We start from the raw sequence: 13,265 nt of genomic DNA, 5'->3' as shown, positions 1-13,265 counted from the left end.
CTGTCCTGCATGATTTGCAACAATAAGCACCACTAATTCTGCTGCTTGTGCTGAAAAGTGAGACGGTAGTCTTGCACTTGCTACCACCTCAAATTCACCATTTGTTCTGTGTCAAACCACAGCTGAACCTGAATGCCTTTCCCCACTAGGTTTTTGGATTTTTGAAGAGCCATCAATAAAGAGAATCTCCCCGCCGCCAACGCATTTTCCTTTACACGTGGGATGTCATCGTAGAATTCCTCGTAGTTAGCGCAATCATGCACATGCTCCCCCTCTACCACCGGCTCAGCTACAAATGTGGCAGGGTTCTGTGTTTTACACCTGACTATTTCAATTGCTGGATTCAATATAACCACCTCATATGCAGAATTTCTCTGAGATGTTAATGTACCCTTAGGATTTTCCAAAATGGCAAACAATGCATGCTCACCAAACAATGTCATAGAACACCCCATCACAATACTGGTAGACTTCTCCATTGCAAACGTGGCTGCTGCCAGTGATTGTTCACAAGGAAAGTGCCCTTTCATATCTGGATACAGACTCCCACTATAATATGCCACAGGTTTATACCCTAACGTAGTCCTCTGTGTAAGTACCGCTGTCATGACTGTCCCATTTGTATGTGAAAATAAAAATAACTCCTCATCATAATTGGGAATTCCTATAAATGGAGCTGTACAAATTGCTTACTTCAGTTCTTCAAACCACCCCTCCATTTCCTAAATTCATTCTATTTTTTCCTTATTCACTTGGGCTTTCTTCAGAGCCTGCAAAAGGGGTCTGGTGTATGAACTATAGTCAAACACCCACGCTCTAACATAGTTTTATAATCCCAAAAACTGTTGCATGTGGTTTACCGTGTGCAGTTTTGCTGTTTTCATAATCGCCTCAGCTCTTTCAGCTTTGACCCTCTTCCCCTCATGTCAAATCAACTGGCCGATATATAACACTTCTTCTTGACAATATTGCAACTTCTCTTTCTATATCTTATATCCCTTATCTGCTAGGATAGTCATTAACTGAATTGAGTCTTGCCTACACTCATCTTCTGTTGTGCTGCAAACCAAAATGTCATCTTCGTACTGCATCACAACACTTTTCAAACCAATATTGCTTAAGTCCATTTGAAAGATGCTTTTCAGTCTAGTTTGGCCAAACATAAATGACGTAAGATCTTGGGAGTCCTTATGCAACAGGATTGAGAAAAATGTATTTTTCAAGTCAATCACCATAAAATATTGTGCTTCTCCTGGGATACTACACAATATTGTTGCCGGATTTGGAACTAAAGGAAACTCTGCCTCTGCAATCTGGTTAATTGGTCTCATATCTTCAATACATCTCCACGACCCTCCCTTCGATTTTTTTAATCGAATACACTGCGGTATTTTAATGTGACTCTGATGTCACTAAAATACCTTGTTCCATCAAGGCTGAAATAGTCTTAAAAATGCCCTCACCTGCCTCTCGAGACATGGGGTACTGTCTTGCTCAAGGTAAAATTGCTCCTGGCTTCAGCTTAATATTAACCCCCCCTACTCCCTTCAATAGGCCTATGTCATAGGGGTCTGTAGTCCATAAAGAGTTTGGTACCTTTTCTAAGTCTTCATTGAAAAATGCTGGACGCTGCTGCACTATCACCATTCGCGATGGGGAGCTTTCTTTTCTCTATCCAGATCCAATATGTAATACTCATCTCGAATATCACTTCATCATCTGATGGATGATCTCTGAACATGGCTTCGTCTGTGACGGCAGTCAATTTATACCCTTCCCCAATGGCAATTACTGTTCTCCATGGCCTGCCCTCGTCATCGGTTCCTTCAAGCATGGCCATCTCCCCTCGCACTATGGTTGCATTTAACTCTAGGGGAATAATCTGTCCCCCCTCTTCGTCCATAGGTATCTGGGGCCTGAACGAAAACTCATCAGGTATTCTCATAATGATTCCCATTGAGCAGGTAGCCATGTCAACAAAATGCATACCTCCAAAAAAATCTTCTGGCTCTAATGGCATTCCTCACAAAGCCATTTGCCCTGTAAATGCCAATATAAATTTGTCCACATTCATATAATGTATCCCTGGAGTAGAACACACTATGCCTTTATCAGTAAAATAAATAATCATATTGAGAACGTTAACCAGTGTCTATCTTGAATACAATAATGGAACAGCCATGTCACACTTCCCTATGGAGACTGGTAATTCGTCAGTAAAAGGAACTTGACTTGTAGCTCCAGAGAATCCTTGTGCATTCATGGCATTTCCCGACATTGCGTATTTTCTCTCTCGTAAACATGAACGAGTAGACCCATTGTCTACTTAAAAAGAAAAAGATTTGCCTCCTATCGTCACCTCAACTCTTGGTTCCTCTTGGGGGTCTGGTGTCACTGATAGTACTGAACACAAAGTCCCCCCTTTGAGGTGTCCTATTGTGGATACATACTTATTCCCGTACCTGTGAAAGGACTTCCTCCCACCACAGTGGCACCCCTTACTCTAGGTGTCAGTAACTGTCCCGTGTTTGCATTCTGCTGTATCTGCATTAGTGTGTGTTGCGATTGCCCTTGTGGGGGATTCAATGGTGCTTGCTGTGGCTGCAATGCCTGTTGCATTTGCAGCGCTTGTGCTTGATAAACTGTCTGATCTTGGGTGAACCCATCCCTAGCTTGTGAGCTATATACTGGAGGATAAGCTGTCCCCGCTCTTGAGAATTGTGCATTCTGTACATACCCTTGGCTTCGACATGTGCGCGCAATGTCTCCTGTCATACCACATGTCCAATATACATGAGGAGCTTTTCTAATTTGCCCCCCTTGGTTAAAGCCTCTTACATATTCTCATTATCATTCTGCATATTCTGAAAACCACCTTGATTATTCTGAAAACCACCCCTTCCTCTGTAGCTCATTCCTCTGCTTTGCGGCATAAACCCATTCCCTCCTTGATCCATTTGGCGCCGACTGTTCGCCTGTGATGCACCCACTGCTTGCTGCATTCCCAATCCTTCTTCGCTTGTCAACACCACCGCTTCTATGGCATAGTTTTACAATTTCATCTGAACTAATTTGGCTTCCTCAAGTTTTCTAGCATCTTCCTTCTTCTTATTTTTCTCTTGCAACAACCGACAGTGATGCACTATGGTCAACTGTATTTCTGCCCATAGCTTCGCTTCCATTCCCACTAGTTTCTTGAGCTGTCTTTGTACCTGTTCTGGTAATCCTTGACATAGAATGTGGTAAACTACTGACACTGTCTACCCCCACGACTCCCTCGTTTTCGAGAGCCCACTGTTCCTGAATACTTTGAATGTAAGCAAGCAGATCTTCGTCATCTTTGATCTTACGGGCCATAATTGCACCTATATCTGATGTATCCGGATACTGCGCCCTGAGCGCTCTCCTCAGACATCTGCTCTATAATTGTTAAATGGCGCTCCATCATGCTCTTTGTTTTGTGCCGTGACACTTGAGTATCCTGCTCTCGTCCAACTGTCATCAGCCCTTTCCCCAAGAATGGCTGCTAGGAGACCCTTAATGTCCCCTATTGCTAAGGTATTTCCCCCTGTCATTTTTTCGAGTTCATAAATCCATTTTCCCGCACCTGCCATTAAACTCTTATCCGTTAAATTTGCACCTTAAATTATCCTTATCCGTTGGTGGCCAAGGAATATACTGTGGTCTGGCCCCTCCTTTCTCCAATAAAGGGAACTGCGTAAACCTAAATCCACAATCTGCTCCCATCGTCTTCTTATCCATAGTGGGGACAATGGTTTCTGATCGCCTTCTTCCTGGCAAAGACCTCAGACTTCTCACATATGGTGGTGACTCTCCCTTCTTGCTAGGCGATCATCCTTTAGGTCGTTCTGCATATGCTACAGGATCTGGCGTCCTATCTTTAGGCTGCTCTAGATCAGACCATCTTAGTTCCTTGTCTGCCTGCAAACATCCCTCGGGTCTGCAAGCACCCCCTCCCGCTTCCCCATGGAAGGTTTCTCTTTCTTCGTCTGACATATCTAGTCCACAACTAGTATGGCTCTCTTCTCTTTCACCCTTATCTAAAGTCAGCCTGTCTAAGAACAAGGCTCTATGTTCGAGACTAAATGGGTCTCTTTCTTTGCTTTGTGATTGGAATACCAGGGACTGTTCTCGCTTCCCTCAGCTTCCTGGTTTGCTACAGTCTTTATGGACCTTATCGATCCTATCCCTGATACTTCCTACACCAAAATTCTCCTGTAGGGCTACCCTAGACAGCCCTGACTTTGCTCCCTGTGACGGGAGGAACTCCTCTGTATTGCCCCATAATCTTACTGGACTCTGTTCTATCAATTATTTCAGAATGCGATCAATATCGTGCTCCGGGTCTCCTTTTTCACTCCACTTCTTAGTCTAATTCTCTTCGCTTTCTAGCTTCCCATCTAACTCTTTCCTCTTCTTGTCTTTTCTCTTCTCTTCTTTCGTTTGCTCTATGCTCCTCTTCTTCCCTTAGTCTCTAAATTCTTTTATCGCTCAATTTCTGTGCTTCCTCCTCTTCTCTCTTCCTTTCTTGCCTATCGTTCTTCGATTGCTCTCTGTTATCATATTTCCTTTGATCCTCTGCCCTTTCTTCTTTCCTTTGCTGCTCTTCCTGATACATCTTTTCTCGACTCTGCCTACTCTTTCTCTTATGCTCATCCTCCTTCAGTCGCTTTTCTCGTTCTTTATCTTTTCTGTCCTGATCTTCCGTTTGCCTGACTACCTCATTAATTTTCCCATCAAGTTTGAGCAATATCTGTCCTCCCATCCATTTGTTTTGTATGAGCGTTACTTCGTCAGTTTTATCCTTTTATCCTTTCCATCTCTTAATCTCTTGTTCTATCTAGGCGGCTTATATATTGGATTAATATACCCTGTCGCCGCTTTTAGTTCCTTTAACGAGTACAATCCTACAGCTTCTGTAGTGCCATCATTCACTTCGGGCGAGGTAAGTGGAGCAGAGGGCTCAACACCTTCCTCCCTACACGGATTAAGCATCCAATCCTCAGGTGTCAGATCCTCTCTCTCGTCCTGATACATTTTCCAGAGCTCTAAAATAGCTAACCATTTCTCCAATTTCTTCCCTGTGTATGCAGCGTGCAAGTATGTGGTCATATGTTGCAATACCACTTTTGACAGCGATTCCCCTTGTGGCCATGGCATGAAAAGTTTGTCTGCTGTGCCATTTACCCACTCCGCACTATACTGTTTAAGCTTAGGCACGTGTTTTGGCAGCGTCTTACACTGGTGCATCAGTGGAGTAATATCTCCCATTGTGACAAGTCTCAACTGACTGTCAATACTTAACGTTGGTTACACAGATACGTTTCAGAAAAACAACAAATATGAGCTCACTCCAACCTTCGCCGTTCAAAGCATCTAATTCTCAATTACCTCAACCTACTTTTCAGTCGGCGCTGACACTGACCTAAAATAGGAAAAAACTATTTAGCTAGATTTCAACTTGACACAGTTGACTCTTGTCCCTCTACAACACCTTGTTTCATTTACATAATACACTACACACAGACAGACAGACAGATTAGTCGACTTTTCACATATATACCATGGTACTCCTTTTCACCTAGCCCGTACAATACTCCGATTGGAGTTTGAATCATTCCCTATCATAAACCTGTTTATGTGCCGCCTAGTTTATACCCCGATTGGGGTTTCAAAGGACTCCTTCTAGACCTGCCTTGAGGTAGGAAACCAGGCTCTTTAAACTCTTCTCATTTTACTATAACGCTCCTCGTTATATTTTAAACAACCCCCGTTACTTTTCTACATTACCACAATCCCATTCCCTTATTTTGCCAGTCCACTCAGTTTACTTACCATTTGCTCTTCAGCTCAAGGGCTTCGGTATCGTCTCCCCTCCTCCAATCGACCACTGCTGCCTTCCGTCCACTCAGCGTCTCTGGAAACCAGGAGGTATTTCATCAGTAAGAGACCTGTCCCACCTAAATCGATCTTCTTGCAAGTATTCTATATCGACCGCTCTCCACTGGAAACCTCGCAATCCTCTGGGTGGATGACAGAGGTTGTCCGATTGTCCGAAACACTGAAGAACTACTCGTCGATGGGTCTTTTCAGAACCATCCTATCTCTGCTACCACGTGAACCCGTAGGCCCTTTAAGCGAGGTAACAATTTATTGGATGGATGGGGATGCAGAATTTACTCTTAAATCAATAATAAGACTGACTCAGGAAGTTGGCAAAACGTAGCTGTTTTATTTGCAATTGTCTAAAACATGGAGTACAACGGACATCAACAGACATCTCACAGTATTTCACTCAACATTTTACATGAAAAAACACATTTATAGTAAAAACTGGTCATCATTGACGTCATACTACAGGGAACATCTAGGTATTCTTTCTATGGGGAATAGGATTGTGATTGGGTCTCTAGAGTCAGGTGGCCAACTATGTCCACCCCTAGTGCAAGTCATGTTCATTGTCATCAAATACACAACATTTCATTGGCTTTCAAACTATAGAGCTCTTTGCTACGTGGCCCTCTACAATTGGTTGGCACACTTTTACCCTTTTGGAATATTCCACTTGCTTAGCCCATCATCAATCATAACTCCTGTTTTCTGCTATTCGAATTTTTTTTACTCGGCCTGGCAAAGTATCACTGTGCCTGAGAGTAGAAGTGTTAGCACGGTCTATCAAGTCTCGATGTAGCTTGCCCAAAGTCTGTTTTCATCTACACCATGTGCGTTTTAGCTCTTATTTTGTATTTAATACTATTAAATAAAACTTGGAAGTCATAGGGCCTCATTACAACTCAGGCGGTAATGGGTTTACGGCGCCGTAAACTGCGCCGACCCTTACCGCCTGAGTACGAGGTCCCTTAGCGCCATGGCGGATTTAACACCTGCTTTTAGCAGGTGTTAAAATCCATGGCGCTAAGGGACCATGGAGTTAATTACGCCACCGTAATTTACGGTGGCGTAATTAACGCCTTCCCCACTCCCATTATGCCCTATGGGGCAAAAATGGGAATGGGGAAGGGTAAATGGGGATTGGGGACTTACCGCCCCGCTAAGGTCGGAATGGAGCGGTAAGTCCGCCAACCACCATGGCGTAAACGTAGTTTACGCCATGGTGGTAAAGTCACGGCCCAGGCGGTAACTTACCGCCTGGGTCGTACTGAGGCCCATAGTGTTTTTCTATTGCATCTCAACAGGAGCTCGCCTCGCTTCTCACGTTCATTGTATCTTCTCAAATAGATAACCAGTTTCTTGGCTGCCCCAACCCTTGACACTGGGCCAGACAACCTTCTCAAATCTTCCTTCATCGTCAGCTGTCTTTCTCTACTGCGCCAAACTTTTTTTGCGACGGAAGTCTTAGTTTGCTAAAATGCGACTTGGAACATCCAGATTCTAAACTCATATGTATAAAGGCCGCATCACCTGCAGTCTATTCACTACATATAGCCAGTCTTCATGGTTACTTAGTCTACTTGCGTTGCAGCATCTGTACAATTATAAAGCGATTTACATTTTCGTCACTGCTCTTCGCACGTACAATCTTCATTCTGCACATGAAATGTTACTCAATTCTTTATTTCGTCATTAGATTCTATAATGTCTACATACTTTCTTCCTTGCCATTTCTTCTTGGTGCGTCACCTCTGCTTCATGTGATGTCACCAGTCTCTTGCCTTTGTCACTTCACACTTCTTCAGGGACCTCCTTTAAGAGACTGTCATTTCTCCACGGGTACATCATATAGGGCTTTCGCAATGGATACCTTGTTTTGAGGATTTTTCGTGGGATAGGTACCATTATCGGCGTCGTGCATGTCGCAACTTCCGGCTTCCAACATATAGGCAAAATAGGGGCAGGACTTCCTGTAGAGTGATTTGGCTCCTCCTCCACAACCGTATTAATATTCATGAGATACATTTGCATACAATGATTCTAAATGTATGCACATTTCCATCTAAAAAATGTAGTTTGTGGTAATTTAGTTCAACCTATTTTTGGTAGGTCAACATTTCTTTTTTCTTTTAGTGGGGTGTCTCCCATACTGCTTTCCACTTTCCCTCAGACACCCATGCTTCCCCTCCACCTTCATGCACACACACATACACACACACACACACACACACAAAAATTGGTATACCCTGAATTAAATTGTTTCGACAAAACCACAGATGACTCTATGAACAAGACCCGAATCATGAGGAACTGGCGAGCACTATTTTTAGCCTAATTCTAATGTTGCTCCATAGCATTACCCAGTTGTGTTGTAGAACCTGCCCCTAGTTCCCACATGTGTTTGTTCCTCCCCTATTTGAATGTTGTTTAAATGGGTAAAATACCCAAACATTTCTTATCACTGTCCTCTTATCTTGACACGCTGACAAGTGGTGTCAGAAGGGGAATTGAGGCCTTTGACATCAATGGTTCAGGCATATGTTTGGTTTTTGAGCAGACTGATACTGCAGGTACTGTATGACTGGCAATTAGGTGTTCCATGCCCTGCTATCGCCTTGAAATATTATGCTTTTTTGACCATTTGTATTTAAATGACACATTGAGGTGCAATGGTGCGACTTGTGAGTATGCAACACATGTTTTCAAAATTGCAATTTGGCTACCACTCTACAGTGTAGGGAATACGTTGTAAGCACATATTTTATATGTGCTGGGAAACATTGTGCTTTCTTGCTTTTATGAATGTGGAGCTGTTGCAGGTAGCTTGAGTATCTTATACAAATATCTCTCATGGCTAAAACCAAGTGCATGTGGACTGAACCAAAGTGACAGTATGTAGCTTATGTGCTCTCTGTGTTCCCACACAGTCACAATGCCAAGAGGTGACATATTACGACCCAGGCGGTAAGTTACCGCCTGGGCCGTGACTTTACCACCATGGCATAAACTACGTTTACGCCATGGTGGTTGGCGGATTTACCGCCCCATTCCAACCTTGGCGGGGCGGTAAATCCCCATTTTCCCATTTACCCTTCCCCATTCCCATTTTGCCCCATAGGGCATAATGGGAGTGGGGAAGGCGTTAATTACGCCACCGTAAATTACGGTGGCGTAATTAACTCCATGGTCCCTTAGCGCCATTGGATTTTAACACCTGCTAAAAGCAGGTGTTAAAACCTCCATGGCGCTAAGGGACCTCGTACTCAGGCGGTAAGGGTCGGCGCTGTTTACGCCGCCGTAAAACCCTTACCGCCTGAGTCGTAATGAGGCCCTTAGTCTCCTTTTAGTGGAAGAAGCAGCGTTGGAATCAGGCAACCTGGGAATGCACTCAGCTGATATGATTTGCAGAATTGTATGTGCTTGAGATGATGTGTGCCTTCTCGATAGGGGGACACACACAGCATGAACCCTACATTCAAGATATGCTGCAAATGACTCCTGTCAAAGGGTTGGAACACTCACAGCAAAGCACATCTTTGTTCATGACTCCTAAAACAATCACTTTTAGCAACGTTAAAAATGAATGACTTGTGACTATGCTTGTGTTGAAAATGTTGCACCATATTTTATGCAACATGTTACCCCAAGGGTAAAAGGTACAAGGTTAGTATAAAAAAGCAGTAAGCCCTTGTCATTACAAAATTGGATTCAGTAGTGTTTGTGCAAACATAGTACATAGATGCAATTGTTTTAATGCTCTATATTTTTTTGTTTTAAATGATTCAGATATTGTGATTGCCACAATTGTAAAAATCAATTACCCATGCCGTTGGAACTATGTATAACTCTCAATTCTGTTGAAAAAACTTCATAAACTACCAAATTAATTACTTTCGATTCCAACATTTAGATGTACCTCTCAGAATACAACTTTTACAATCTCCCTTTTCATTTTCCCATAGGATTATACCTTAACAATGTACTTCCAGCAGTATTGGAGAGATAAGAGACTGTCATACACTGGAATCCCTCTTAACCTTACTCTTGACAATCGAGTTGCGGATCAACTCTGGGTACCTGACACATATTTTTTGAATGACAAGAAGTCTTTTGTGCATGGAGTTACTGTGAAAAACCGCATGATCCGCCTTCATCCAGATGGAGCAGTATTATACAGCCTCAGGTTAGTTTGTACTTTGGAATCATCCAGATATACCAATTAGTTTGTACTTTGGAATCATCCACATATACCAGTTAGTGTTTTTCTTTAAAAGCCAGACTTAGTGTCTTACATAAAAATAACATTTGTAAATATATTATCATTTTTAGAATGTTTTTGCTATTATGTTGCATTTATATACAAGGACATATAGTTAAAATGCAGAAAATGAAAAGTGTGTGTGTTATAATTTATAACAGATCGCAAACTTGGCAGGGACGTGGCCCCCCCTTTATAGCCTCATACTGGCCATTATGCACACACATACTAGAACTTCTCAAATTTGTTCCATACTAGGACTTTGATGCCCCAACAGCGCTCAACCTACACCGCGTTGGGACCATAACAATGGCGAAGGGCGCTATACAAATAATACAATAGAATACAATACAAACAATGTAGAAAAAACAGCAATTACCAGAATGAATTGCAACCACTTATTAAAGTCTCTGTTTTGTATTGACATTGACTTACAAACTGTTTCTAATATGGTAATAATACCTGAACTTTGAGCTGTAGTGGTCAATAACTGCCCTCCAGCTGAGTAAAGCGAGGGCCATTACCGAGGGCCAATGGATGTTACTAGATATCACAACCCACCAGCTTTAGGTTTACCTCTGTGGGACCCCAGTGTAACAAATTGGGTGCTAAGTGACATTTTATAACCAGACAAAAAACTAGAATTTAGATGGCGTAATGAAAAGGAGGTGATTCCCTCAGAAAACATGTCCTGGGACCCTTATCATGTGGCCAGCGAAAGGCAGACACTCCCTGACGCTGGAGGTGGTCTGTGGGAGGATCACATGGGGGGATCATGTCCGGAGGACTGGGAGAGCCCCTTCAATAACTTCCCTAAAGGCCCCACAATCCTAATGGCATATTGTAAAATTGACACTTTCGAAGGAAGAGGTAATTTGAACATTAGGAACTTCAAGTCCCACAATGCCCAAAGCACTGGGATGAAAATTAGGGATTCAGAGGCACTGGACTGCAAGGCGCAGTCTAATGGCTCTAATGACCCACACCTGAGAGGGACTGTTGAGCATATAAGACCCCCTCAGGAGCAGACAATAAGAAGATGCAGAAGGTAGAGTAATTGCCATGACTCTACGTTACAGTGGAAGCAGCAGAAGAGGGGAAGCAGAGACGCCGGAGCCACCGCTAATTATGGAGCGGATGCCGGTCCTGAGAGAGTCTCTAACCCTAATGACCTTGTATGCAGAGGTTGTGCGGCAGGAAGTGTTTGTGGAAAGCTTTCCCCTTGATGGCCACCTATGCAGAGGTTGCACGGTAGAAAGCGTTGAAGTGAAAGGCTTTCCTTTTGAAGATGTGTACTCCAGTGGCAGGCCAGCACTGAAGTGCTCCTGGAGCGAATAACACTCCATTACCAGTTTGTCATGCAGGATGCAGCGTAGGAAGCAGAAGAGACTGTGGCAGTGGGGTTATCTGACAGGTATGCAGCAACCAGTGATTTTAAAAAGAATGGGTAACCACAGAAAGCTCCATAACCGCCCTCTGGCCACCAGTGTTTGTTTTGAATACCAAACTGATTTAAAGAAGTTCAAGTGGCGCGATAAGAACTGGTTGAGCAGACAAGAAGGTAACGTTTATAATTGTTACCCCGAATAGAAACATTATTGCCAAAGACAAGAAAGAGCAAAATAAAGTCCATTAACAAAAAACATCATTGCCAAAGTGAGGAAAGGGCATTAATAAAGCAAACTAACAATATATACCATTGCCAAAGCCAAGATAGGGCAATATTAAAACAGTTTAACAATAACTTTCATTGCCGAAGCCAAAAGAGGGGAAAGATGAAGCAAGCAAATTATAACCTTTATTGCCAAAGTGAGGAAGAGGCAATAGCTACAAAAGACCCCAACCGACCCTGTCTAAAACAAAGAAGAGCAAGTGGACTAAAGAGCCATGGTCAACAAGTGTTTGGTCTGAAAGTGGGAAAACAAGAGTGGCACGAGAGAAGCCCTCCTAATAGGAAGTATTCAGGAGGAGAGAAGTGTAAGGAACTCATGGTGGCAACAGTAAAACCAGATACAAGTGATAACAGTTCAAGGGTGTTTATTAAACTGTATGCAGGTTGGAAAAACGCCTAATCTAAACCTAAATCTAAGATGGGAGCAAGCATCGACCATCAAATGAAAATAAGGTAGTCCTAGTAGCGTTGTGTCAAATAAAAAGGGCCTATACTAAGAAACCTATTGCCAAACCTTACAACTAATACAAAAACTGTCTGGGATAGTTCTCAAGAAAAGAAAGAAGTGCTCACAAATAATATGTCAGGATGCGGTAGCTTGGGTCTCCCATACCCACGTTTTGAGCACAGGGTAAAGTGGGATCCTGGAGCACAATACAGTCTCAAGCTTCCCTAGCATGAGATGACAGTTCCACTTGCAGCTTTCAGGACCGTCAATGGCCAAGCCTTGTTTTCCTTGAAAGTCTCTTGCCTTCGAGGGCCTGATGTATTTAAATAATAAAACAAAAGTTCCTTCAACAAAATGAAAGTTTGTTTCCTGATTTTACTTACGGTGAGGATTCTTCATCCCTGGGTCCCCTTCTGCCGGGCGCTGACCCCTCTTTAATTTCAGCCTCCCTCCACCGGGTTCACTATGGCTTTTCCTTTATTCACAAATCTTATCGTCTTTTTAAACAATTCCAGTGGACATCCCTCGGACGGGTTCACCTTTGTCAACACATTGTTTCTTGGGACTTTAGACTTGCCCCCTTCTCGTCAGCATCCCTCGGTCAGCATCACTCTTGCCAACTTCACATTTACTTTCATTGGGCCCCATTCCGAGGTTGGCGGTAAGGGGTTAACGGCGCCGGTAAAGATGCCGGTGCCGTTAACCCCTTACTGCTGCATTACGAGATCCTTTAGCGGGTCCCGCTGAGGGCATCTGGTTTTACCAGGCGCCCTTAGTGGGAGCCGCTAAAGGACCAGCATGCTAACAACGGGCCCGTTAATAATGGGCCCGTTGTTAGCATGGTCCCCATTCCCATTGAGCCCTATGGGGGCAATATATATATTACCGGGCCATTCCAAACTTGGAGGACCCGGTATTTCCCCATTCAGGGAACCCGGACCCAGTTTGCGGTAAGAGGGTAGGCATTGCACAAA

At 43.4% G+C, this 13,265-nt stretch overlaps 1 protein-coding gene across 3 annotated transcripts in view; it reads left to right on the top strand.

Moving 5' to 3' along the window:
- GABRB3 (gamma-aminobutyric acid type A receptor subunit beta3) overlaps positions 1–13,265 on the top strand; it is a 1,350,469-nt gene that overhangs the window by 904,837 nt on the left and 432,367 nt on the right. For all 3 annotated transcript variants that reach the window (XM_069636590.1, XM_069636591.1, XM_069636592.1), the window contains one exon: positions 9,876–10,096. In XM_069636590.1, the coding sequence (XP_069492691.1) occupies positions 9,876–10,096 (221 nt within the window). The remainder of the gene's footprint in view (positions 1–9,875; positions 10,097–13,265) is intronic.

Source organism: Ambystoma mexicanum, chromosome 7p (assembly GCF_040938575.1).
Source record: "Ambystoma mexicanum isolate Mex_15411 chromosome 7p, UKY_AmexF1_1, whole genome shotgun sequence".
Taxonomy (NCBI): Eukaryota; Metazoa; Chordata; class Amphibia; order Caudata; family Ambystomatidae; genus Ambystoma; species Ambystoma mexicanum.
The sequence above is the reverse complement of the archived record's forward strand: the minus strand, read 5'-3'. Positions and strand labels throughout refer to the sequence as shown.